The sequence below is a fragment of the Anomalospiza imberbis genome, chromosome Z (assembly GCF_031753505.1).
Source record: "Anomalospiza imberbis isolate Cuckoo-Finch-1a 21T00152 chromosome Z, ASM3175350v1, whole genome shotgun sequence".
Taxonomy (NCBI): domain Eukaryota; kingdom Metazoa; phylum Chordata; class Aves; order Passeriformes; family Viduidae; genus Anomalospiza; species Anomalospiza imberbis.
Window position 1 is genome coordinate 37706413 of NC_089721.1, and position 27473 is coordinate 37733885.

Consider the following 27473-nt stretch of genomic DNA (forward strand, 5'->3'; position numbering starts at 1 on the left):
GCATTGTGTTCAATGTCATCACAAAAGGAAACTACAGTCTGATCAAAATAAATAGCTTCTCAGAATAAGTTATCTGTGTAATTTGAGCTTCTTAGTCTCGACTGTAGCTGAAAACTGCTGGCAACAAATAAAATTCCTTTCTAATGCAATGCTGGTCCACTTTCCAGAGCATGATACAGCTGTCATCTTGGTGGACTGTTAATTCACACTACCATGCACAGATGCATCCTAATACAAATATAATTCAGTCACAGATAAGTGCCTGGTAAATACTTGAAATTTTATCCTAAAATGTTATGTTCTGTTGATAGATCAGCTTTGTTCATAACTGGTTTGCATGTGTGATTCAGATCCAGGACTGAAATGATTGCATGTAAAGCTACACATGCATGGGGAAGTGGAGCTACTGTCAATATCAGGATGTGCTCAAAGCCTTCCATCTGTTCCAGGTGATGTAGAACTGAGTTCTGACTAAGATGTTTTTGCACTTTTTAAAACTCTTTGCTAATTAAGATTTGGGGGATTTTTTTCCAAGAAAACTGTAGTTTAAAATCTTAAAGCTTTGAAATAAAATAAATGTTAAAATAAACCGAGTTATTCTAAATTACATCAATTTTAGTTTTAAAAAGTGAAATTTCTTAAGTAGAATGAGCCAGTTGAATTAAAATTTAATAATGTGTGCTCAGATTTTTAATGCAAAGCTGTAAATGAGCTTCTTTGTGTGTCTCCTTGCATTTCCTTCTCTTTCCAAATGCTCATTGCAAAAAGATTTAATGCAACTAATGATAAATAAAACCCAAGGGTCAACCAGGGAGGTGTTCCCAGTGTCTCTTTCTCTCTATACTAATTAGGGAGCACGAGAAACTTAAGCAGAGAGATTTAAAAACAAACAGAGATGCCAGTAGAGAGCAGGTACAGGAACTTTCACTACAAACCTGTACTGATGGATATTAATGCAATAAACTCAGTGCAGCACTAAACCATCACTGATCTCCTGTTGCTGCAGAGCAGCGAGTGGGAGCTGTGCTGCATCACTGGGGCTTGCAGAGTCTTTTTAGAAAGGCTGCTGGCATGCCCAGCAGGTTTCCTGCAGGAGTCAGAGAGAAGCAGTATCAGTGACCAGCCCAGTGATCTGGCCAGGGCAGCAGGCAGGTGTCTGCAGCAGTGACTGATGGCATTGTCACCCAGAATGGGGTCGGGCTGTCCTTGCCACACTCTGGGGACTGTGATTAAAACCTACTTTCTTCTCCCGACCTAGGCTGCCCTTGGGCGAGACAGACAATCCTTCAGGGTGCACTTCCTCTGGCTGCATGCAGAGATCATTAGCACGGTAGGAGAGGAAACACAAAAGCTGCCTCATCAGATCAGATCAGTGTTTCACCACGTCCTGCATCACAGCCCTGTGCACAGCCATTCCCAGAGGCTCTGGAGGAAAGTGACAGAGGCTACCCTGTTGGAATGCTGTGGAGTGAAGGTTACAGAAGGAAAATGTGGCTGGCACATCAACTTCCTCCCTCCAACCAGAAAAATAAAGAATTTATTGTGTTTAGGGTCACAGCTGCTGAGGCAGAAGGGAGTGAGGCTAAAATCCAGTGTTCTGTGATCAGTACCAGACGGAAGAGGCAGGGAGGAGTGTTCTCTTTCTCTGTTGTAACTCTTGCTGGTTCCAGTTGTATGAAGTTGCAACAACAACAACAACCACCTAATGAGGGGCAAACAGAGCAACAATGTTCTAAGGCCAAGGTTTAAAACTAATGGGAATCCAAACTCCTGCATTCTGGTGTTTAAACTGACAGTTTTCCAAGCAGACAGAATTTGTGCCATTTGACTAAGCCTTCTTCAGGAGCTAAAAGTTGAATACTCAGCAAGGGATCCATCCAGAATTTTGGGCGGCCTTGAAAGACGTGACTCTTCAGATTGTGCCTTTACAAGGAACGTGGTTAGGAGGCCAGCAAGGTGGTTTCCTACAGTGGATAGAAAGAAGCAGTTGAATTTCAGAAGAGAACAGTTATTTTAATTCAAACTACATCTGTAAATCTCTTACCTGAACTGAAAGTTTGGTCCAATCTAGAGAAAAGGAAAACCAGTATTTAACACTAATCAGAATGGGCATGAGCCATGATTTATGTCCCTAGAGAACATGATACTAATGCAAATAAGATTTAAAACTATCATTGAGCACAATTCCTAGCAAGCACAATTTTGCAGTTCCTCCCAGCATTAGCAGCGCACATAAAAGCCATGTGTTGTGATAAAGTCTTAAATCAGGAGGAAAACAGAACCAACCAGCCCCAAACCAAACAAACCTCTCCATGATGCACTAAGATACAAAGAGCAGGAAATTCCACACTGCTGCAAGCACAATTCTCTCCCTCTCTCAGGATTCTTCATAGAGGTGCACAGAGGACAGAAAAAGAAAATAATTTCTATTTCTGCGCCTTGTTTTTCCCATGTGGAATGTGTTTGGAGAATTGTTTACCTGGGGTGATTGCTTAATTGGATTCTGGTGAGGATTTGAGCCTGGTGGCCAATCAGATCCACCTGTGTCTGGACTCTCAAGAGAAGGTCACAAGTTGGTAGTTAGGTAGATTTGGTAGTTAGAAAAAGTAGGTATGCAGCTTTAGTACCTTCCTTTATATAGTATATTAATGTATTATAGCATAGTTATAATAAAGAAATCATTCAGCCTTCTGACCTGGAGTTGGACATCATCATTTCTTCCCACTGGGTTCACCTGCATTTCACAATACCACACTGTCTGGTTTTTAGGCCACTTGTCACCAGACACTGAAAGCAGTGACACCAACTGACTGCCAGCATTAATCTTTCCTTGGAGTTCTGCTGCCTCTCTCTGCAAGGCCCTGGCAGAGTGTTACCGATATTGTTGGCTCTCTCCAGCAAAATCACACAGGATTTTATTCCTTGCAGGAATGTCCTGGAACATTTGCAGAGCAAGGACTGGGTAGGGTTGGGGAGTTGGGGAGAGCATTAAACTCTGACCAGTTCATCACAAACTCTTAATCACACCCAGCTGGAGGAGGGTGGATAAAGAAACTGACCCCAGAATTCTGGAGAACTTGGAAGTGGGTGGGTGGATCTTGCCACTGATAGGGTCCCACAAGAGGTATGGGTGAGGGGAATGCACAGGGACATCCCAGCTGGCTCTCCTCCAGGGAGCCCCTCCAAAAATCCAGTGAATTCCTCAGAATTCCCCTGCTTCAACCCCCCCATCCACTGTCTTCAGGGAAACAAACCCAAATCTGTCTGGGTTTTTTTTCAAAATTAATGAGACAAGTCACAGCTGAAGATTATGGAGAAGTCCAGCCAGACAACAAGCCAGACAACTTTAAAGAGCTTGAAAAAACACATCTGGAACTGGGAAAATGAAGTTTCTTAAAATACAAGCAAATGAAGGGGCTTTCCTTTAGAAAAATGAGAAGAAGAAAAAAGGAGAGCAATAACAAAGAGTTTTCCTGCAAAAAATACTTTTAAATTGCCAGGTAAAAAATGAACAGGAATTTTTTTCCTTAAAATAATGAGAATAAAAGGTTTTTCCCTTCAAAAATCCCTAAAAACAAAGATATCAACTTCTTTTTAGAAGAAAAAAAGAAACCACACTAAAAATGTTGGTGGTTTAAAGGTTTTTTTTTTCCTCCAAAAAGTAGAATTCCTGCATATAAGGACTTTTTCTTTCTTCCAGGAAAGAAAGGCCAAAGTACATGATAAAGATTTTTCTTAGCCTCACAATAACAAAAAAAAAGTCCTCAAAATCCCAAATAAACAGGGATAATCTATTTTCTTCCTGATGATAAAAAAAGGAGATACAGGATCTATAATAAAAAATATTTTTAAAAGGACTATTTTTTTAAAATTAAATCAGGGGATGAATGTTGAAAGTTTGGAAAGGGGTAAAAACTTTACATGGTGTGAGAAGGGATCCAGAGGTGTCTCCCAACCCCCAAAATTATTCAAGAAAAGTCTTAACTGTGCTTTAAAAAATACATCTGGAGGAGCCTAAAATCCCCAATACATTATTAAATTTCCCTTTCTAAAGAACACTGGGAGAGCTCAGAGAGATTGGATGGGTGGGCAGTTGGCAAATTACATGTTCAGTATATTTTTGTTTTGCTAGAAAAAGGAACAAGAGGAAGTGAAAGCCAGCATTTGAGGGTATTTGAGCTCATTTTCAGGCTGCAGTTCTTCACTTCATCAAAGTCCAGGTGAGGGAATTTTTTATTCTGGTGGGATTTTGGTCATTCCATGTAATATTGTCTCTAAGGTCCTGTTTTTTCATGCACTTAAGGAAGATTTGTGCCTTTAAATCACTTAAAAATGCATGAAAAAATGTGAGTAATCCTCATTTTATTCAGAAAAAAGGCAAAAAAATCATGAATTTGGGCACAGAAGGAGAAAAACTTCCTCACACAAATAGCAAAACCTGAAGATTCAATTAAATAAAAATTAAATAAAATCAAAGAAATATAAGATAAATAAAAATAGCATTCATCTAAGAACTCCATTAAATAAAAAGGCAATGCATTTAGAATTAAAAATTGAAATTATATGAAATAATGTTCACTTACATAAATTTTTTAATTAAAATTGAATCATTGTAAATTAAAATTTTAAAATTAAATCAAAATTTTAAATCTCCTGAATTAAATTAAATTACTACTTAAAATGTACTATAATTAAATCAAAAAGCCAACTTTTCAAATTCTTCAATTCTTTCGAAAAATTGTTAAAGTACCACACATACACAAAACCCTCCACATGAAATTCTTGGACAAAGTGTGTGTTTGGTGTTTTAATGTGAATTTTTTTTTGCCTCTGTAACTTCATTTTGCTGCATAATCTCTTTTGGGGAGTGTTGTTGGTTTGCTTGTTTGGGTGTATTTGTAGTTTTTTTAAAGTTTTCCAGTTTTTATTTCAGTTATTTTAGAGTCGAGGATGTCACCCTCTGGTGTTTTCTTCCTCCTGATTTTAGGTAAATATTTGTTTCTGAAAAGTGTTGTCATTTTCATCCCTGCTGGAAAAATGCTTGATCAACTGATTTTCCCTCCTATTTCTTCTCCAGGTTCCATGGTGGACACCAAAACCTCATCTGAAAAAGGTGAATTTAGAGGACTTTGCCCTAAAAAACATTATTTCCACCTAAATCAGACTTTCTCCCACCCACATCATACCATTTTCCCACTATTCTCCCAAAATCCATGTGTTCCCCATGTAATTCCACTGGGGTCATTCCCTTTCACCCCAGTTTCACCATGAAAACCCAGGAGAAGACACATCCATTTTTAGGTAACCAAGACTATGGGAACCCCAAATTTGGTGGGTCGCACCACAAAATCCATGTAATTGGGTGGGAATTTTGGGACAGTTCCCGAATCCTGATTTTCCCACAGGATCCCTGCTCTATCCCTATGGGCTGCACCAGGGGGATAAAACCAACCCCAAACTCAACGATGGGACATCTGAGGTGATCGCCCTCTCTGTTCCCTTCACCTTATATGGCAAAACCTACCAAACCGTGTTTGTAGCTCATCCCAAATTCCATATTTTTGAGAATTTCCTCAATTTTTCCAAATTTTCCCTCCATTTCTACTTAATTTTTCGTGTATGTGTGTGTCCCTGAAATGAACCCTTCTTGAATTCATAGTGGGTTTTATCCTTGGACACTGAAACATCTTCAGATGGGTGGGGGATCTTGAGAGGGGCTGGTGGTATTGGGAGGGATTGGAGGGACTTGGGAGATACTGAGAATGGTGCATTATGGTGTGGTCCTTCATGGTCATATGGCTGGTGGGTCTTGGGGCAGTTGGTTGATTTTGGGTGGTCCCCCACGTGGTGGATCCTGGGGTGTGTTGGTGGGCATTGTGGGATCACATGGGTGGTGGATTTTGTAAGGGTCCTTCATGAGAGGGTCTCAGGGGGATTGGTGGGTGTTGCAGGGTCCTATGGATGGTGGGCCTTGGGAGGGTCCTGGGGGTGGTTGCTGTTACAGGGTTCTATGAATCTAGGATTTGGGGTTTTCCTATGGGTGGTATATCTTGGGAGGTTGATGGATCTTGAGGGCTTCTTTGGGTGTTGGGGTGTCCTGTGGGTGAGGGTTCCTATTGTTGGTGGGTCTTGGAGGAGTCCTGTGGGAGGTGGATCTTGGGGTGTTGATAGGTGGTCCCTATGGGTGGTAGTTCTTGGCATGCTTGTAGTGTCCATCTTAAGGACCTCAGAACCCAAGTCAAGGTGTTGCACCCATCTGCTCCTGGTGTCACCTCCAGGTGAACAACAATGGGGTGATCTCCTTTGACGAGCCTGTCAGACAATACACACCCAACCCCTTCTCTCTGGTGGACGGGTACCATTTCGTGACTCCATTCTGGGCAGATGTGGACAACGTGCTGGGTGGGGAAATCTTCTACCGCCAGACCACCGACCTGGCTCTGCTGGAGGACATCATCCAGCACATAACCCAGTACTTCCCCAAAAGCCCCTTCACCGCCACCTGGGCCTTAGTGGCCACCTGGGACCATTTGGCCTATTATGGCTCCACCTCTGAAAAGGTGAGGCCCATGGTCCATAGGGCATGAAGATGACTCATTGGCTCTTGTTGACCCATTTGGTGGCCTTGTTGACTGACCTATCTTTGACCTCCAGAACCCATCCATGACCTTCACAACTCATCCTTGACCTTTGTGACCTTTCTCCATAGAGCAACACCTTCCAGGCTGTGCTGACCACTGACTCCAAGATGTTCTACATCATCCTCAACTACGGGGACATCCAGTGGACTACAGGGGCAGCAAGTGATGGAGATGCTGAAACAGGACTTGGGGGCACCCCAGCACATGTAGGTGGGGAGGGTGGAGGAGGAGGGGGAGGTTGTCCCACTCTATTTTCTGAGGATGATGCTGATGAAGGTCAGGGATTGACCCACCCCATTTCCTGGGGATGATGATTATCATGATCATGATGAAGGTCCAGGATTGGCCCACAACATTTTTGGGGAGGTCAAGTTGCCCTGTCCCATCTTCTGGAGATGATGATGATGGTCAGAGGTTGGCCCATTCCAAATATTTGAGATGATAGTGATGATGATGATGATAAAGACAGGAGGTTTTTCACCCTTCTTCTGGAGATGATCATGATAGTGATGATCATGGATTGGTCCATTTCTGGGTGACACCAAGTATGTTCACATCTAAAATCATTTTAGGGGCCCACTACCCCTTTGCGTGGGGTCAGCCCTCCAAGATTCCTCCCCCCCACCCCGCAATTTCCCAGACAGGATTCAATAGTGGTGGTGACACCAGTTTCTACAACATTCCTGGATCCCAAACCGATGCCATCATCAACATCACCACCACCTCCAACATCAAGGTCCCAGGATGCTGGGTCTTTTGAGTGGATGACTTCCAGGTGACAGGTGTGGATCCTCCCCAGCTGAACAACCACTGCTGGTTGTAAGTTGGAGGACAAAATTGGGAATTGTGAGGAAAAGTAGGAATTTGGGGGATAAATTCAGGAATGAGGGGGGAAAAGTGGTGATTTGGGGCAATAATTTGGGACTGTGGGAAGATCACTGTGAATTTAGAGGGAGATGGGATTTGTTGGGAAAAATTAGCAATCTGGGGGGAATTGTAGGAATCTTGGTTGGAATATTGAGAATTTAGGGACATTAGTTAATGGAGAAAATTGGGCATTTGGGGAACAATTGAAAGTTTGTTGGGGAAAGGTGGGCATTTTATGGGATAATTTGTGAGGAAAATAAAGATTTCTGGGGGGAATACTGGGATTTTTTGGGGAGGTATTGGAGATTTGGGTGAAAAGTGGCTCTTCTTCTTGGGCTGTTGACATCTTCTCTAGGTGAATTGAAGAGAGTGGGGCAGAGGGACATCACCAGTGCCACTGTTATCACCAATGAAGTCAATGTGAAGGTCAAGATCATGTCAACTTCTAGCAATGCAATAAAATTGCAGCTAAGACATTGCAGTGTCCATGTCATTTTCATGGTACCCATGGTGATGTCGTCACACTTAAGTCACCATCACCCTCACTGTTCCCACAGTTGCTGGGGATCTGAGGGGTTTTAGGGTGAAATGTGACAGAATTCATCCAATTTTTAATTTCTGGGGTCTTGAGCAATATGAAGTCACGTGGCAGCCATGTGCACAGGAGACAAAACCCACAACAGACAGCCTGGCACACACACCCAAAATGCTGCACCTACAACACACTTGGACATCACAGGACACAAAAAACATACAAGACACAACTTTACCCCTCCCCACCCTTGATTCCTACTCACAGAACAACAAGATTCTGTAAGAAAGAAGAAGAAGAACCCCTCCCCATCCTTGATTCCTACTCACAGAACCACAAGGCTGTAAGAAAGCTCCAAGATCCTCAAATCCAGCCTTTGACTGAACACCCCATGTCAAGCAGACCACACCACAGCACTGAGTGCCATGTACCAGATGTTTCTTGAACACTCCAGGGATGGTGATTACACCACTTTCCTGAGCAGACGTTCCAAAGCCCAATCACTCTTTCTGTGAAGAAATTCCTTCTGATGTCCAGCATTTCCATTGAGAGCATTTCCTTTTGTCCTGCTGCTGGTTGCCTGGGAGAAAAGATTGACTCCCACGTGGCAACAACCTCTCTTCCAGGTAATTCTAGAAAGTGGTAAAGTCACCCCTAATCATCCTTTTCCTCAGGCTAAGCTACCCTAAGTTCCCTCAGCTGCTCCTGGTTCTCCAGACCCTTCCCCAGCTCTGTTCCCTTTTCTAGACATCCTCCAGTCCCTCAATGTCTTTTTTGCCATGAGGGACCCAAAACTGCCCCCAGGATTTGAGGTGTGGGCTCTGCAGTGCCCAGCACAGTGGGCAGTCACTGCTCTGCTCCTGCTGCCACACCATGGCTGGGAAGACCCAGGGGCCATTGGCCTTCTTGGCCACCTGGAGCATCTGGCTCAGGTTTTGCTGCTGTCATGAACACCCCTAGGGCCTTTTATAACTAGCAGCTTCCCAACCACTGTGCCCCAACCTGGAACTACAGAGGTTGTTGTGACCCAAGGGCAGGACCTGGCACTTCCCCTTGGTGCACCTCATGCCATGGGCCTGGGCCTAGTGATCCCATCAATTCCTCAACCCACAAAATGCATTTATTTTAAATCCATCCCTCCCTCCCTCCCTCCCCTTCCCCTTTTTCCCTTTTCCCTCTTTTTTTTTCCCAAATCACACCCTCTGTTTCTCAAAAAATATACTCTTTTTGCTCCATCACCTCCTTGTCATTGTGTAATAATTCAAACCACATGGGGCAAAAAAGCCTCAATATCTGGTAATGCCAATTTTTGACATCAGTTTTAACAAAAAAAAAAACCCTGTTTTTCTCTCTGGTTTCACCTTTTCTGGCCAAAAATTATCTCATGTCATTGGGTGGGGTGGTCCCCTGGGAGTGCCTGGATTAGTAATTTTCTTTCCCCCTTTTCTGCCAAAATTAAAAAATAATTGAGGGAGGAGCCAGATCTGCTGTCCTGGGATTGTGTTTTCTTCACAGATTTGGGGATAAAACGGAGCTCTTTGGGGATACGGAGCTAAGCTGGGGACCAAATAGGGCCAAAGGCAGGTAAGGGCAAATATAGATCTAATAACTGATTGATTTTTTGCCAGGAAAAATTTTCCCTAAAGTGGGAAAATACATCTGAAGACTCCTTAAGTTCTCCCCTTTCCCCACCTCTACACCCCCCCACCCTTACCCTACTACCCAAGCCCTGGGTCTGGTCCTGGGAGCACTGGGATCGGAAGATTTATGAAGGGATGCGGAGAAGAAAATTATTGGGGTTTGGAAGGGAACAAGAGAGGGGGAAAAGGAAGGAAAGGAAGAAGAGAGAAGAAAAGGGAAAAAGAAGGAGGAAATGAAAAAGAGGGAGGAAAGGGAAACTGGGGAAAGAAGAGAGGAAAAGAAAAAAAAAAAAAAAGGGGGCAAGAATGGGATACAGGGAAAAGGGGAAAAAGGGAGAATAAGAAAAAATGGAGAGGAAAGGAAAACCAGGGAGAAAAGGCAGGAAAGTAGGGAAAATATGGGAAATGGGGAATAAAAGGGAAAAGAGTGAGGCAAGAGAAAAGGGGGTAGGAAAATGAAACAGGGAAGGGAGAAGAAAAGAAAAATGAAGGAAGTGGAGGGAAAAAAAGGAGAAGGGGAGGAAAGGATAAAAGGGTAAGAAAATTAAAAAAGAGGAGGAAAGGAGTAAAAGGGGGGAGAGACTAGAAAAGGGAAAAAAATATGAAGAAATGGAAAAACCAAAAGGGGATTTGGATGGAAAAATATGATTTGGACAAAAGAGGAGAAAATGGAAAAATTAAGCAAAAAATGAATGGGGAAAATAAGGAAAAAAGAAAATTACAAAAATAGGAAGAGGAAAAAGGAAAGGCTAGCAAAACAGGAAAGAAAAAAATAGGGGAAGGAGATTCAAAGGTACCTGGAATGGTGGGGGAAGACAAGTGGAAATACCCCCCCAAAAGCCAATTTTTGCACCAAGTGCAATAAAATTCGCATTTTTAAAATAAATGCAATTTAAGTAGTGAATTTGAAGATAGCTTGAATGAGAACAGATTTTGAGGACAAATTCTGTACCACACTGTTTTTTGGGATGAGTTTTTGGCTGAAACACACAGATTTTGGGGATTTGTGTGAGTTTTATGTCAAGAAATAGTGAATTTTGGGAAAATTCTAGTGAATTTCAAAATTTAAAAAAATATGAGAATTTGACTGTTTTTTCACCTTTTGCACCCAGAGCATCATGGATGGTAGCTTGGGAAAAGCAGATGTGCTGAGATGGTTCTGGATTGTTATGTTCTGGGGTAAGTTGAAACAGGTTGGAGAGATGCTCCAAAAGCTATAAAATACCCCTGAAATAATGAATTGCCTCAAAATAAGGGTTATCCAACCCAGAAAAAGGATTCCCCAGGCCAAAAATTCCCTCTTTTTCCCAGGGAATTAATTGGGATTTCATCCCAATTCGTGATTTTTCAAACTATTTGTTCCTGTGAATGATGATACAACAGATTAACCTAATTCATTAAATATTTTTTCAGAGTTTACTCTTCCAACTGGAGTTTACTCTCCTAACTGGAGAATGAATCTATGAAAAATTAATCAAATCAATGATCAAATTACCACTCTATCAAATCAGTGATCTAACAAATTAATAGTTAACAATATCAACCAAGTCCATCAAATTTGTAATCCATTAAGGCTATAATCTGTCAGGTCAAATTTAATTTAATTTTTTTCTCCAAAATAATATCCCATCAAATCCATAGTCCATAAACTCAATAAACTGTCAAATAAAAACCAATGACCCATGAAATTAACACTTCATCAAATCAACAGTCTGCCCAATAAAAGTCAAAAGCCAATTGGCTCAATAATCTATTGAATCAATAATCTATTAAATCAATGTTTCATCAGATCAATGATCTAGCAAATGAAATCAAAGGTCTATCAGATTGAAAGTCCATCAAGCCAATAATTTATCTAATCATTAACCCATTAAATTAATAATCCATTAATCAGTAATCTACCAAATTGATCCAGTTATGAAATCAGTAGTCCAGCAAATCAATAATCCAGCAATCAGTGATCCTTGAAATCAACTGTCCATCAAACCAATTATCCATCTAACCAATCAAATCTCCATCAAAACAGTAATCCATCAAATTAATAATCCATTAAATCAATAATCTATCAGGTTACCCACCCCTTTTCTTCCTCCCCCCAGCTCTCCTCCATACCCCCAGCATCATGTCTGAGATTTCACCACCTCACCTGGGTGATGAGTTCCTGGTGGCCTTCCTGCAGAATGGTGACCAGCGCACCCTTCGCAGTGACTTCCGCCTCCTCCTCCTCACTGGCCTCTCCCCATCCACCACTGCCACCATCTCCATGAAGAGACCCGGATTACGGATGACAGTGCAGGCAGCTGCCAACCAACCAGTCCTGGTGAAGATCCCACCCCAAGCCGAGATGGTGGGAAGCCAAATTTTTGAAAACGCTGTGGTGGTGAAGACCACTGCCGCCGTCACCGCAGTGATGGTCAATGACAAACCCACAGCAGCTGACTCCGCTGTCATTATTCCAGTCCATAGGTGGGGGACGGAATACCACGTGGTCACCCCCAACCCCGGCCCCACCCGCAATACCCAGTTTGTGGTAGCTGCTTGGGATCAACCCACCACAGTCAACATTCACCTCAACGCTGACATCACCTTCCGTGGACGGCTTCATCGACGTGGCTCAACCCTTACCATCCCACTGGAGCCGTTCCAAGCAGCACAGATCCAGAGTGCGGCTGATCTTTCTGGAACACGAGTGGTGGCACAGAGACCAGTGGCTGTCTTCAGTGGTCACACCTGTGTGGGCAGGTTGAGCCGCTGCGATCATGTGGTGGAACAGCTACACCCTATCACACAGTGGGGAAAATCCTTCCTTGTGCCACCAGTGCCTTTCCAGGGACAATCCAACCTCATCTACGTCACTGCTGCCCAACCAACACGTGTCACAGGTCATGGTGAAGTCACCAAGACCACGCGAGAGATACAACCCAACCATTCACTGCTCTATGGCACCCAATCCCCGCAAGGCTTGTTCCTCACTTCGGAAGCTGGTGTCCAGGTTTTTCTGTTGGGCAGTGGCGAGAACAGTGGTGCAGTAACCTTTGAGCCCTTTTTTGTCAGTGTCCCAGACATAACCGGCTACTGCAACTCCTACAGCGTCGTTGCACTGGAGGGATACGACAACCGCATCCTCCTGGTGGCCAAGACAGCAGAAACTTCTGGAATACTGCTGAACCAGAGGCCATTAGGGAGTGTAGCATGGCAGCTGATTCCTGGGACAGAATATTCATGGGTCGGGATAAATTTGGGAAGCAGATTTGGAATCCATCGTGTGCAGCATGAGACAGCGGCATTTGGGGTGTGGAACGTCGGGATGGGACAGGGGAAGCGCTATGGAGCAGAGGGGGCTTGCGACAGTGGTGAGTGGAGGTGAACTTTTATATTAATAAATTATATAGAATTATATAGATATCAATAACAGATATTTATATTTAATTATATTTAATTATAGGTAATATTGCAAATGACAAACATCTATTAAATAAAAATAATAGCATTACACAATAATATTATTGTATTATAATAATATATAACATTACATGATATTATATAATATTATAATGGCAATATTTTAAAAAAATACTAATACACAAATATAAAGGAATAATAGTAAAAAACCAAAATGTAGTATACTAAATAAATGAATAAGGATCAATGAAGAAATACATAAATACTACATAAAAATCCCTAACTATAAATGGAAACATATAATAAATAATAAATATCTAAGTCTAGAAAGAAATACAATATATATATGAGATAACATATCTGTGACAAATTTATATTTATACATTTCTTAGAGTCATATACATTTATTATATTTTTAATTATTCTGTATGACAGAAATACTTAAGTATTATGTGGATAAATAATCCATATCTAAACAAACATAGAGATACTCTAAAGATATTTATAAATAATATATAAACACTTACATGTAATTATAAATCAGATATAAAACCATGCAAAATATGTAAATAAATATACATTTAGACATATCAAGAATATAATCAATTAACAGAATTTAATCCTCTGTCACTAATAAACCCACAGACCCCTGCCGGCAGGTGCAGTGCCACCCTAAAGAGAGCTGTCACCTGGACAAGGGTGCGCCCACCTGCCGCCACGACTACCTGGGCACCTGCACAGGCTCCCCATCCCTGCAGTACCATACCTTTGATGGGGCCTCCGTGTCCCCCCGTGGTGGCTGCAGGTACACCCTGGCCAAATACTGCGGGGCTGACCCCACCCTGGAGCCCTTCATTGTGGAGGAGGAGCGGAGCCGGGATCATTCTGAGAAGCCATTGGCCAATGTCTATGTCTACGCCTACAATGTCTCCATCCATGCTGGTGAGGACAAGGCTGTCCAGGTGAGTTTCCCCAGGTGTCAGATCCATCATTTCGATAAAACCATTTGTTCCAAGTGGATTAAAATATTTGGGTGAGCTTGACCTTCAAAAAACAAGGAAAAACATTAAAAAAAGTGTAAGAGGATAAATAATTGAAATATTGATGTTCAACTTAAAAAATAAGTAGAACTGCCACACCTGTAGAATTTGGGGAATTTTTTCCATTCCAAAACAATTTTCCAGGTGGAATGTGTTTTTTCCCCAGTACTGGTCTCTATACAAACATAATTAGCTCAGAAGATGTAGAAAATGGTTCTGATTTGGAGCTCGAGCTTTTCTTGGTGTGAATCTCCATGAAGTAGGGCAAAACTTCTGATTTATAATGAAAATTGATTACTCATAAAGTAAATTCTCCCTTTGTTTATACGTATGTGCTTTTTGTGGGGTTGGGAACCTCCTGCAGAGGTTTAACCCTCCTCCTCATCTTCCTGCCCTGCAAGGTTAACAACAAACCCACCAACCTTCCAGCCACCCTGAAAGAAGGAAAAGTCCAGATTTTCCAAAATGAGGGTCGTACCATCCTCCAGACGGATTTTGGGCTGCAGGTGACCTATGATGAAGACCAGGTTATCATGGTGGCAGTGCCCAGCAGCTATTTTGGGGCCAGCTGTGGCCTCTGTGGCAACTTCAATGAGGATACAGATGATGAAGCCATGGTTCCCAATGGTATTCCTGGTGAAGGTGGTGAGGATTGGGCAGAAAGCTGGAGACATCCCTCATGCCAGGAAGATTGTGGAGATCAGGAGACTGCACAGGGCATGGAGGGGTGTGGTGAGTTCATGTGGGGATCTGTGAAAATCATGGGGAAGGGAGAAGAGGATCCATGTGAGAACTCAGCTGTGGGTATTAGCCTAGAGCAATGGTTGTAGACATCAACAAATCAACAATGTGTCTTTTCACCCCAAAACATCCCGAAATCCATTTACCCACCTAGTCTGACCCCAGATGTCCATAACACATGGAATTATACCAGCATTTTCCTGAAGGCCAAACCTGCTTGGTGTCTCATTGACTCTACAACCCTTGTAGGCATGAACAAAACCAGTGGGGAAGGAATGACCCCAAAATCTACCTGATCTCACTCCAGCTGCCGAAAAACCAGGGAATTTTGCTAAGATTTTTTCTGAGGGTTGTCTTTGTAGGGTGTATCTTGAATTCTAGTTTGGTTTAGGTGTCAATGTAACCAACACCGCCATTACAGGGAAGGCTTTCATTGGTTGGTTCTCTCTAAAATACTCCTAAGCCCTCCTGATTTGACTTCAGGTGCCCACAACACATGGAATTCCACTGGGGCTTTCCTGAGGACCATCCCTGTATGATGTCTCACAGGCTCTTAAATCCTTTGTAGACATCAAGGCAACCGCCAACCCCAGCACCACCATCTCTGCTTGTTTCCACAACAATCGCTCCTACAAGCTCCACGAGGAATTTTGGGAAGATGGCAGCTGCCAGAAGTGGTGCCGGTGTGAGAGTTCAGGGACAGTGACTTGTAAGCCGGGGGGATGTAGATCCCATGAGAAGTGTGTCATGGTTAATGGCATCACCAGGTGTACACCCAACAAGCACTACACCTGCATCGGGACAGGTGACCCTCACTACACCACCTTTGACGGGGTGAGGTTTGACTTCCAAGGCTCCTGCATCTACCAGTTTGCTGCCCTCTGCACCCCCAAGGCTACCCTGGTCCCCTTCAATGTTACCGTGGAAAACAACCACCGTGGCAGCCGTGCCGTGTCCTTCACCAAGACTGTCAACCTGGAGGTCTATGGGAGTGTCATAAGCATGAGCCAGGAGCACCCACGCAAGGTCAAGGTGGGCAACCTCTCAAGGAATCCCTTTCATCCCCAAAATTACCTCATATTCCCCTTGTTTTCCATTCTAACTACCTTTTTGCCCCAAAGTCTTCTTTTTTCCCCCTAAAGTACCCTTTTTTAAGGACAAATTCTCAAGTCTCCATTTTCTCCCAGATTCTCCATTTTTTTCACCCAAATCCCCCTCTCATCCCTCAAATTTCTTTTACCTCCCCAAATACGTTTTTTTCACCAAGTATCCCTTTTCACCTTTGGACTCCCTCCTTTCCCCCCAAATTGCTCTTCATTTTCCCTCAATTTGCCTTTTCCCCCAAAAATTTCCTAACTTGCCCTCAAATTTGTTCTTTTTTTCCTGCAAAATCCCTTTTCCACCAAAAAGTTTAATTTTCTCCCCTAAAATGCCTCTTTGTCTGCAAATTCTCCACTTTTTCTGATCAAGTACCCTTCCTTTCACTCAAATCCCCCCTTTATCTCTCAAATACTACTTTTTCCCCCAAAATCACCTCTTTCCCCTAAAGAAATCCTATGTCCTCAATCCTCATAGTTCCCCCAAATCCCTGAAATTCCATTTTGTCTCTCATTCTTTCCCCTTTTTTCCAACAAATCTTCCTTTCCCCTCTAAATCCAACTTTTTGTTGCAAATTCCCTGTTTTTCTACCAAATTCCTATTTTCTCCCAATTTTTACCTCAAATTACATTAACTATATAATACATTAAAACAGAATTAAAATATTAAAATAATTCAAATACAAGGAAAAAAAAGTAAGTAAGAATAAAAAGCATAAAGATAAAAAATGAAAGCCAGTAAAAAATCAATGAGAAGAAATAAATGTAAAAAGAAAGAATAGAATTAAAAATATAAGATACATTAAAATAAAATTATAATATAAATAAAAATACAAAACCAAAATAAAATAAAACTATCAAATTATGATTTCAAACCTCTTATCTCATGTCTTCACTCTTTATCTCACTCCCCTTCCTGCAGGTGGATGGTGCCTTTGTGTCCCTTCCCTTCACCCACCCCCACTTTTCCGTGTTCTACCGCGGCGTTCATGGCTTTGTCACCACCGACTTCGGTGTCACTGTCACCTTTGACTGGTACAGCTACGCCCGTGTCATCCTCCCCACCACCTACTCTGGTGCCGTCTGTGGCCTCTGTGGCAACGCCAATGGTGACCCTGATGATGACTTTGTCACCCCCGCTGGCCACCGTGCCTCCCATGAGACCCAGCTAGGTGACAGCTGGAAAGTGGGGGATGTCCCCGGGTGCTCAGCTGGTTGTGGCGCAGAGTGCCCGGTGTGTGATGCGGTGAAGGTGCAGCCATACCGTGGGGACAGGTACTGTGGGGTGATCGCCCGAGCAGGGGGACCCTTTCAGGAGTGTCACCGTGTCATCAACCCAGAGCCATTCCTGCAGGACTGTGCTTTCGATGCCTGTCACTACAAGGGACACCGCGACACTGTGTGTCAGGGTGTCTCTGCCTATGTCACCGCATGCCAGAGTCATGGGGTGGTTGTGGAGACATGGAGGACAGAGGAGTTCTGTGGTGAGTGTGGGTGGGATGAGGGAAAATGGGACCCTCCCTTCCCTCCCTATCCCTTCCTCCCTCCCTTCTTCCCTCCCTCCCTCCCTCCTCCCTCCCTCCCTCCTTTCTTCCTTCCTTCCTTCCTTGAAGGACTCCCCTTCCCTTCGGATATTCCTCTCACGTCTTATTTCGTTCTTTTTTTTCCCTCAGCTCTTTCCTGCCCCCCTCACTCCCACTATGAGCTCTGTGGGAGCCCCTGCCAGGCCACCTGCCAAACTCCCTCCGTCCCCACCTCCTGTCCTGCATCTCCTTGCTCCGAGGGTTGTTTCTGCGACACCGGTTATGTCCTCAGTGGCTCCAACTGTGTCCCCCATTCTGAGTGTGGCTGTGAGTACCTTGGTCGCTACTACCAGAAGGATACCGAGTTTTACCCTTCATGCCGGGAACGCTGCCACTGCGGTGCTGATGGCACAGTGACTTGCCAGGAAGCATTTTGTGGTGCCCATGAGGAGTGCCGGGTGGAAGATGGCGTGTTGGGATGTCACCCCACTGGTTATGGCCGTTTGGTTGTGTCAGGAGACCCCCACTATGTCACTTTTGATGGACGCACCTTCAATATCCCTGGATCCTGCACCTACATCCTGGCGCGGGTCTGTGAGCCAGCACAACGGTTGGTCAACTTCACAGTGTTGGTGGAGCATGAGGCAGGCAGTCACGGTCACCCAGTGCTGATGAAGAGGGTGGTGGTATCCATCCATGGTTACACCATCACCATGGAGCAGGGACGGAGGTGGGAGGTGACGGTAAGTCGGGAGATCTCCACAGTGATGTGGTGATAATGAAGAGGGTGGTGGAGTCCATCCATGGGTACAATGTCAATTGAGGAGAGGATCCAGTGATTCCCATGGTGATGCCATGATTATAAGGAGGATGGGTGTTTCCCTCCACAGCCACACTATCTCTGTGGAATGGGGTCTAGTGACTCTATTTTAATGTGTCACACATATCACTCTATCTCCATTCCAGATGGACTTGGAGCGCTACACCCTCCCACTGGTGACAGAGGACAAGAACCTCCGCATTGGCCAAGAGGGAAATAACATCATCCTTCACACTGCTGCAGGAATCCGCATCCTCTACAACACAGACACCTTCCTCCTCATCACTGTCCCAGATATCTACCGTGGCCGGCTCTGCGGCTTGGGCGGTGACTATGATGGGGACCCCAGTGATGACTTCCGGCTGCCCAGTGGGGCACTGGCGGAAAGCACCCAGGAATTTGTTACCTCCTGGAAGGTTCCAGAGAAGGACAGAGCATGCAGTGATGGCTGCGATGGTGGTCCGTGCAGCAGGTGCGATGTCGCCAAAGAGGCGATGTACGGCAGGAATGGATCCTGTGGGATCATCCGTGATGCAGAAGGGCCATTCCAGGGGTGCCACGCACGTGTAAGCCCCATGGAGTATTTCACTCACTGTGTCCATGACGTCTGTGCTGCCAGCGGGGACCACACCGCCTTGTGCCACGCACTGCAGGCATACGCCACTGCTTGCCAAGCTGCTGGTGCTACGGTCAGAGCGTGGAGGACAAAGGAGTTCTGCCGTAAGTCAGGAAGAATTTTGCCACTTCAGGTCCTTTTTTCCACAAAAGCTACATTTTCTCCTGGGAAAAAAAAAAAAAAAAAAAAACCACTAAAATTTTGGGGAAAAAAATCCCTCAAGTTTTGGAAAAATAGTTTTGGAAAAGATTTCCCCCAGCTGCGGAAACTTTTCCTCATTTTGGAAAATGTTGCCTCAAATTTTGAACAAGCTCCCCTGCATTTCAAAGAGATCTTCACATTTTGCAAGAATTCCTTTAAGTTTTAGAAAATATTGTCCAATATTAAAAAAATACCTTAAAAAGTGAAAAAAAAAAATCAAATTTCAAAAAAGCCTTCTATCTTTGAAAGACTTTGCTGAGATTTTAGAAACATTCCCTTCTGTTTTAAAAAAACATTCTCCCTTCATGGAAAATTTCTTTTAAAATTTTGAAGTTCTCTCTCAAATTTGATTAAAAACTTTCAATTGTGAGAGAGGCCTCAAAATCTGAAAAAAATGCTCACCATTTTAAAAGTTAACTAATTTTGAAAAATTCCCTATAGTTTTGAACTTCTTTCCTCTAATTTTGCAAAAAAACCCTTCAGTTTGGAAAAAAAACATTTTGCAGAAAACCTTCCAATTTTGCTAAAACCCTTGCAATTCTGGAAAAAAGCTCAAATTTCCTGAAGAAAAAACCCAAAATTTTTGAAGAAACTGGCCATTTTGGTAAAGTTAATAATATTTTACTGAAAACACTCCAATATGGAGAAATAACACCATTGTGGAATGATGCCCTCAAATTAAAAAAAAAAAAAAAAAGCACACCAATTTTGGTCAGAAAAAACCCCAGTTTTGATGGAAATGGTGAAACTAGGAAAAAGACTCTGTCAAATTAAAAAAAAAAACAACAAACAACTTTTATTCTGAAAACCTTCACATTTTGACCAAAACCCTGCACAATTTGGAATTGTCCCAGCAATGGTGTTTTTTTTTCCCTTTTTCTCCAGCCCTGTCCTGCCCTCCAAACAGCCACTATGAGCTTTGCACCCGCACCTGTGACCTCACCTGTGCTGCCCTCGTGGGCCCCACCCACTGCAGCTGGGGGTGCTTTGAGGGGTGTCAGTGTGACGAGGGGTTCGTCTTCGATGGGGACACCTGCGTGTCACCTGAGCGCTGTGGCTGCCTCCACAGAGGACGCTACCTCAAGGTCAGGTGACAAGGACAGGTGACACCTGAGGCCGGGGAGTGGTAGGGTTGGTTTTCTGGGAATCAGGTTGGGCACTGAGCTGCTCCATCTAGAAAATTCCAGAGGGTTTGGGGTAAAAAAAGGACAATTAACAGCAAAAAGGACAATTGTTGGGGAAGAAAAAGGACAGTTGGCAAGGGAGCACACAGAAAAAATTAATTAATGAGACAAAAGGAACAATTAATGGGAAAAAAAAAGACAAATAACACAAAATATTTCTGATTAGCAGGGAAAAAGTTACTGTTAACTGACTGAGCTGCCCAGTGTGCCCCAAGTCCACCTGAATTTCTCACTCTCTATGATTTCCCCCTTTGGAATTCAGGAAATTCCCCCAAAATTTGGGAGATTGTCCTTAACCTGTGAGATTTCCTGTTCCAGGCAGGTGAGACTGTCACCTTCAACAACTGCTCCAAGGAATGTCATTGTCAGCCATCACGGGGACTGGTGTGCCGGGACACACAGTGCCCTCAGGACCAGGTGTGCATCACCCGTGATGGAGCACAGGTGTGTGCCAGGAGGGAAGGCCACTGCCAGGTCATGCCTGGAGCCACCATAACCACCTTCGATGGTGTCACCGGGCCCCTGTTGGCCAGTGGCACCTACAAGGTTTCAGCCCTCTGCGATGAGGAGGCACCGGATTGGTTCAAGGTGGTGATGGAGGTCAGCGACTGTCGTGACATGAACGTCCCTGCAGCCACGGCTGCCATCATCTTTGTCCGTGAAGGCGTTGTCAGTGTTAACGGCAACATGGAGGTGTGGGTGAGTGGAGCAGGTGAGGGAGTCTTGGGTGGTTTGGGTCAGTCTAGAGAGATTTTGGCAAAAACCTCTCTAGATTTTGCCTGCTAGTGAGTTACTTTGTCTGATGTGGAGCGATTTTGCCCAATAATTAGCCATTTTTGGAAAAAGAGAAGAGTGATTTTGGTTCTAGCCAAGCTAGAGCCCTTTGCCAAAGAACAAACTGGTTTTCTATCATGTTTTTCATAATTTTCTGTAATTTTCCCAGGTCAATGGCCTCTTCACCTGGCCCCCCACCACCATTTCTGACTCCATCTTTGTGGCATCAACCCCTGAGAATGTCACCATCACCCACCGCTCTGGGATGTCCATCACCATCACCCAGGATGGGGAGGCAACCATCACCGTGACCTCAGGCCTGGCCTCCCGTCTCTGTGCCCCCTGTGGGAATTTCAATGGAAACCCCAGAGATGACCTGAAGCTTCCAGATGGACAAGATGCCCAGAGTGTTGGAGAAGTGGTGGACATGTGGAAATCCCGAGATTTTGCTGGATGGTGAGTAATTCCTCAGTAATTTATTTACCCCAAACTCCAAGAAAATTATGTTTTCCCACTCAGAAATTTGGCAGTAACATCAGTGTGGGAGGGGCTGGGTAGATCCTGGAAGGACTTTTCCAGTTTCTTTGGTTTCATCCGCAGCGACTGAGGCAGGATCCTGTGGGAACAATCCGGGTAAGCAACTGCTTTGCCAAAAAATGAGCCACCTTGCATTATAAGGGGCATTTTTTTGCCCAAAACTGAGGTTTTTTTCCCAACAAGCCATTTTGCATAGTAAATACCCTTTTCCCCCCAGAATTAGCCACTTTTCCCCAAATCAGGCCATTACGCATAATGCTGACCCTCTTTTGCATAAAAAGACCCATTATTTGCATATTAATAATCCATTTTGCATAATACTTCCCTATTTTTGCCAAAATGGACCCAAATGCCCCAAATGATGTATTTCTTTCTCTTCTAGCCACATCTCCCGCCAGACCCGTCAGGAAGTTGATGCTCCTATCTATCCCATACCATAGCTGGATCCACTTCAAATTCCCCCAAATTTGGGAAAATTCTGGATTTTGCCTCAAATCCATGGCATTTTCCTGGATTTTTCTCAATTGGATTAAATCTGTGTGGATTCTAATGCCCTGGTGTCTCATCCACGCCCTGGAACCTAGAAATACATCAAATTCAGGTCAAAAAGATCCAAATCCCAGTGTTTCTTCCCATGTAAAAATGATATTGCCAAGGGCTGGTTTTGATACAACAGTCAATAAATGCTTCTATTGTCTTTTTTGGGGTGTGAATTTGAGGTCTGTTTGTTGAGTTGCAAAACTGGGGGAGTCATCATCTCAATGTGTAGCAATATTTTACCCCTAAATGTGGGTCAACATGACCCGCAAGTGTGGGGCACTGGGATCCTTACATGGGGCATTGCAGCTCCAAAGTATATGGCATTCTGACCTCAAAGTCCAGGACACTGTGACCCCTAAATTTGTAGCACTATGGCCTCTAAGTGTGGCACATCACAACCCCAAGCATGGAGTGTTTTGACTGCAAATTGTGGGGCTGTGTGACCCCTAAGTGTGGTATGTTTTGACCCCAAAGTGTGGTGCAATGTGACTTCAAAGAGTGAGACACTATGACCCCAAATTTTCATAGGGGCAATTTGACCCTAAATCATGTAGTATGTCCAAAATGCAGGGTACCATGACCTACAAGTCCGGGACAAAGTGATGCCTATACGTGGATCATTGTGACTCTAAAGAGTAAAATGCTGACACGTAAGTGTGGGGCAATGTGATCCCCAAGTGTGAAGTGTTTCTACCCCAAAATGAAGGGAATTGTGGCCTCAAAATGTGGCACAATGTGACCTGCCAAGTGTGAGGTGTCTTGACAGCAGATTGTGGAACAATGTGACCCAAGAGGGTGTGGCACTGCAACCCCTAAATGTTGGACACGTTAACCCAAGCATAGGGTACTGTTACCCTGAATTATGGGGCATTCTGACCCCAAAATATGTGGTATTTTGCCCCAAAAGTGTGAGACACGGTAGCCTTTAAGAGTGTGGCATTATGACCTCCAAGTGAGGGCCATTGCAACCCCAAAGAGTGGGGCAATGTGACCCCAAAATGTGGGAGGATGTGACAACAAATGGGGGATGATGTTACCCATAAATATGGGGCACTGTAACCCCCACATGAGGGGCAACTTAACTGCAAAGTGTAGGATATTATGACCCCTAAGTGTGGTGCATTTTGTCTCCCAGTTTTGGGATGTTTTGACCCCAAAATGGGAGGCAATATGACCCCAAAGTCTGGGACAATGAGACCAAAAATCATGCGGCAATATGACCCCCAAATCTGAGATGTTGTAACCCCAAATTTCAGAGCGTTGTGACCCCAGTGTTTGGGGCACTGTGCTCCACACTGAGCCCCTCCCTCCCCAGTCTCCCCCCTCCATGCTGAATTGCCCCTCTCTCCCTCCCCATCTTTTTTTCCTGTTTCTGCCCCATTCCCATTTGGATTCTTGACCACCCAGACTGTGGGGTGGGGACTCCCAATCCTTTCTCATTTACCTCCATGGGAGAAGGATACCCAGTGTCTCCCACCCTGCCTTGGGAAGTCCCCCGATCTCTGAATTCTCGCCTCAAAAATAACAACAAAACCTTGGCAGTGGGATACAAAATTCCCAGAAATATGGGAGGCCCTGGCAGAATTCCCAGGTATTTTCACAGCAACTTGGAGACAGCAAAAAGCCCTTGGAATTCTTCTGAAATAAGAGCTCCAAAAATAAACACAAAGGTTTTTAACCTTTTTTTTTTTTTTTTTTTTTTTTTTGCCATTTTCCCCCCTCAAAATCTGGCTTTTTTTGGGTAGTGGATGCATTTTGTGGGAAAAGTTGGTATGCAGGTAACTTTCAAAGAGGGTGTCATGGGACTGGGGCTTGTCTGGGGGAGTGGGGTGCCTCAGTGTGGTGGGAGGGCTTTGAATTCTTTTGGTGTGACTCAGAGTGGGAGAAGGTCTTGGTGACAGGAGGGGCTGGGAGAGGGATATGGAACCGGGTGTTGGTGTGCTCCAGGTGTGTGGGGGGTTTTGAGGTTCCCCAGGGTGGGGGAGGAGGTTAAGGTGAGGTGCCAGCAGTTCTTCTGGGCACTGGAAGCCCTGGGAGCACCAGGAGACAAAACTCAGGTGGCACATTTCAAATATTATGTTAATCAAATGTTCCCGCATTCAATCAATATTCAACCATTATCATGGCAGTTGTGGGGTTTTATTTGATTTTTGTATGATATAACAACTTAAAAAGGTTTTTTTAATTGCCTTCTGAATCAAGAATGAACATAGTCGCATTTTGCAATGAGAGTTCTTGTCATCTTCACCATGATCAACATATGTGACAGGAATTTTTATTTTGGAAATATGCTAGTGGTCTTTTGTTTATTTGTTTGTTTGTTTTTGTTGTTTTTTTTTTCTTAATTTTTTTTCAACTATTAAAGGATTTTCAATTACCTATTTATGGTCTGTTTTAAGCCCTGGAACACCTAAAGTGTGGAGGATGTCTCAGAAACCCTTTTTGGTTGTTGTGTTGTTAAAGATCAATTGCAATAAATCAAAGGTTGATCAGTATTTTGTCTTTTCCTCGGAGACAAATGCATTTAACTTTTCTTTAATGGACAAAAACTTCACTGACACACAGGGGTTGACATTAGCTCTTAAATCATCCTTATTTGATAATTAATTCTTTTTCAAGTATTTTTATAACATAGTCACAAAAGATGCCTAAGTCTCGTGGAGAATAAAAGCTGTTGCTTTAAAAGCATTAGGAGAATAAACTGAAATCTTTATTTAAAAATTGAAAAAAGAGAAGATTCTCTTTAAATAAGACCAGGCCGAACATGCACATTCCATGTGGTGTTTTGCCACCTGTTCAAGCCAAATATCATGCAGCAGTTTTCCAGGAGAAAAAGCTCTCTAACTCAAAAGTACAGCCAATTGTTTCTACATCAAAGACAAAATGCAGTTAGTTTCTGCCTCAAAATCAGCAGTCTGAGGAAACGGCTCCAATTAAAACAAACAAATAAACAAGTCTCCCTTTGTTTTGTTGTTTTCATGTACTTTATTTTGCCAGCAAGTGCTGAGATTTTAATTCTTTTTTTTTTTTTTTTTTTTTAAGATCATGCACTAGCTTTGGCTGCAAGGCCACAATTTAATTTACTCCTTAGTTGCAGCCAATTCATTCAAACTTTCAGTAAATTAAAATTGCTACCTTAAAACCTTGTGGGAAAGTGGAAGTACGACTTTGATAATAAAGCACAGAAATATAAAGCGAAAGATGTGAATCTCACTTTCTTTTCACATACAACCTATAATGTCATAAAAATTTTGTCTACCTACTTGTCAGATGAACTTAATTTTGAGAAAAAAAAATATAATTGGTTGCTGCAAATCAGTATTATCTTCTCTCCCTGTATTTGTCAGCAGATCTATCCTCAGATCTGTCAGCCAGGGGCTGGTGGCGACAGCGATGGGAACATGCAGGAGATGGCACATAGAATCAGGGAGTCATGGAATGGTTTGGGTTGGAAGAAATCTTAAAGCCCATCCAGTCCCACCCCTGCAATGGGCAGGGACACATTCCACTCTCCCAGGTTGCTCCAAGCCCTGTCCAGCCTGGACTTGGACACTTCCAAAGATGGGGCAGACACACGTTCTACCCTGATTTTTGGACTACCAATGAGTCACAGGCCTGTGTTTTGCTCTAGGATCCACAGTTCTTGGCTAGGGTCTCAATTTTTCAATAATCTTTTTTATTTGATGGTTCCACACACCCTCCTTGTGCCGGGGAAGGCAGAGTCCCAACAGAAGTGGGGTACCTGCAGCTCATACCCCTGTGCCAAGGCACAAGATATGTGCTCTACTTTTAGAGTATTTCCACAAGCAAAACATATGAAGGTTACTTCTGAACCACAGACCATTTATTTTCCCCTCAATAGAGTATTTTTTATTTAAACTAAGAAGACAACTTCCCCTTTGGAATTGAAAGGGCCCAGGAGTAAACCTAGCTCCGGTCTCAGAGACTGGGCCACCTCTACAGAAATTTTCTGCCTATAAATTCTACAATAAAAATGTCAAAGATATTTTCTTTCTGCAAACTAAGCCTACATGTTTAGATATGTCTTTGTAAAATTCCTGTCTTTGAAAGTAGATGCAGTTTAGAAGGTTACATGATATTGTTCATGATATTGATCCAGCTATGGGAAAGAGAAGCAGGTATAAAGATGTAGCTGAGCTGGATGGAAAAAGACAAGGCCAGACCATGGAAAAAGGAGGAAATTATGGTACTGCCCCATATATCACTGTGATTTGGCATTGCTAAGTCTCAAACCCATCACAGCTCAGATAATATTCTGGTAGTGGTGCCTTACCCAGTCCTAATATTGCAAATAACTACAAGAATTGAGAGCAAGCTTTTATGCCAGCTGAGCCAGAAAAAGGAGAAGCTTTTACTCCAGTGAAAGTGTGATGGAAGTGTGTTCTGTGTGAGTAAACTGTGATAACTTGCAAAAACACCTGCTTTCCACAACTGCATCCTCCCTGCTGTTTGCCAGCAAACCTTCTCCTTCTGCCTCTGCCTCCAGCCCTGGCACAGCAGAGAGCTGGCAAGGCAATGAGTGAGGCTGAAGTCATAATCCTATTGTGTTTTACAAAGTCGCACGCAGTTTTGGGCAGCGTTTTCAGTCTCTTTGTTGAAGTTGTTCAGTAATGTCCTCAGACAGCAGAGCTAGGAATTATAAATCCAGCACCAATTGCAGACAATGCAGTCAGTGCAGAAGAAGTTCAATGACTGCCTCACTGGTGAAGCTGGAGAGGAGCTGGCATGCACATGTGCTGTGCAAGGAAGGAGCTATGCCTCTTAATTAAAAAAAAAAAAAAAAAAAAAAAAGCAAACCCAGCAGTTTCCTTTTCCACTTATGAACTGTGTGAAGGAGGATGGAAACAAGACATGGAAAACAGAGGAGAAAAGGTGTGGAGAACTGCTGGAATACAAGTGCAAAGCACCAGAACAGCTCGTCACAAGCCCCTGAAAATGAACTTCAGGTACTCCAGCCCTAAATGAGTGAAGAAAGGAGGGGCAAGAGAAGTGGGAATATCTCTAAAAACAAGAATAAGCCACATTTTTAGCTTACCTTTCACTGCAAGGAAGATGTCCCCTGCAGCTTCTAAGTCAATGTTCTGATGTTCTGTCATGGAAGCCCGTCTTGGTGTGTTTTGTGCACAGCAGCACCTTGCAACTCTGCTGTCACCAAGGCCACAGGGACCCCTCTGGGGCTCAATTAAATGCTCAGTTTCTAAAGGTGCTCTGTTGTGTTTTAGCTGCAGCAAGCGTTTAGCGATATCACAGGCTGTATCCCTCTGCAAGGACTTGGGTTAAAAGGTAATAATCCCCAA

General features: G+C 43.6%; 2 protein-coding genes across 6 annotated transcripts in view; both read left to right on the forward strand.

Annotated features, from left to right (window-relative positions):
- The first annotated feature begins 213 nt into the window (after window positions 1-213).
- LOC137465071 (sushi, nidogen and EGF-like domain-containing protein 1) overlaps window positions 214-27473 on the forward strand; it is a 218137-nt gene continuing 190877 nt past the window's right edge. The window contains exons 1-8 of one of the 3 annotated variants that reach the window (XM_068176787.1): window positions 214-265; window positions 351-449; window positions 5078-5113; window positions 5406-5536; window positions 6279-6560; window positions 6710-6847; window positions 7282-7460; window positions 7864-8002. In XM_068176787.1, the coding sequence (XP_068032888.1) occupies window positions 386-449; window positions 5078-5113; window positions 5406-5536; window positions 6279-6560; window positions 6710-6847; window positions 7282-7401 (771 nt within the window). In that variant the 5' untranslated portion in view covers window positions 214-265; window positions 351-385 and the 3' untranslated portion in view covers window positions 7402-7460; window positions 7864-8002. Of the gene's footprint in view, window positions 266-350; window positions 450-4054; window positions 4221-4921; window positions 4988-5077; window positions 5114-5405; window positions 5537-6278; window positions 6561-6709; window positions 6848-7281; window positions 7756-7863; window positions 8003-27473 lie in introns of those variants that run through there. The other 2 variants (XM_068176788.1, XM_068176789.1) reach the window with 2 other exon arrangements.
- LOC137465068 (IgGFc-binding protein-like) lies at window positions 9379-22316 on the forward strand. 3 transcript variants are annotated; one of them, XM_068176780.1, is made up of 14 exons: window positions 9379-9624; window positions 10793-10859; window positions 11780-13033; window positions 13728-14044; window positions 14524-14854; window positions 15432-15895; window positions 16883-17444; window positions 17634-18226; window positions 18450-19023; window positions 20006-20205; window positions 20623-21003; window positions 21248-21534; window positions 21658-21711; window positions 21998-22316. In XM_068176780.1, exons 2-13 carry the CDS (start codon window positions 10799-10801, stop codon window positions 21683-21685), a joined length of 5052 nt encoding a protein of 1683 aa, XP_068032881.1. In that variant the 5' UTR covers window positions 9379-9624; window positions 10793-10798; the 3' UTR covers window positions 21686-21711; window positions 21998-22316. The 3 variants fall into 3 exon arrangements, with proteins under 3 accessions (XP_068032881.1, XP_068032882.1, XP_068032880.1); XM_068176781.1 differs by having other exon boundaries at window positions 9382-9624; window positions 21679-21711; XM_068176779.1 differs by lacking the exon at window positions 21658-21711 and having other exon boundaries at window positions 9382-9624.

Coding starts and splice junctions, on each gene's coding strand:
- LOC137465068 (XM_068176779.1), top strand. CDS start 10,799: ATGGATGGTAGCTTGGGAAAAGCAGATGTGCTGAGATGGTTCTGGATT. Junction 14,045..14,523: donor GTGAGGACAAGGCTGTCCAG/GTGAGTTTCCCC, acceptor CTGCCCTGCAAG/GTTAACAACAAACCCACCAA. Junction 19,024..20,005: donor GAGGACAAAGGAGTTCTGCC/GTAAGTCAGGAA, acceptor CTTTTTCTCCAG/CCCTGTCCTGCCCTCCAAAC.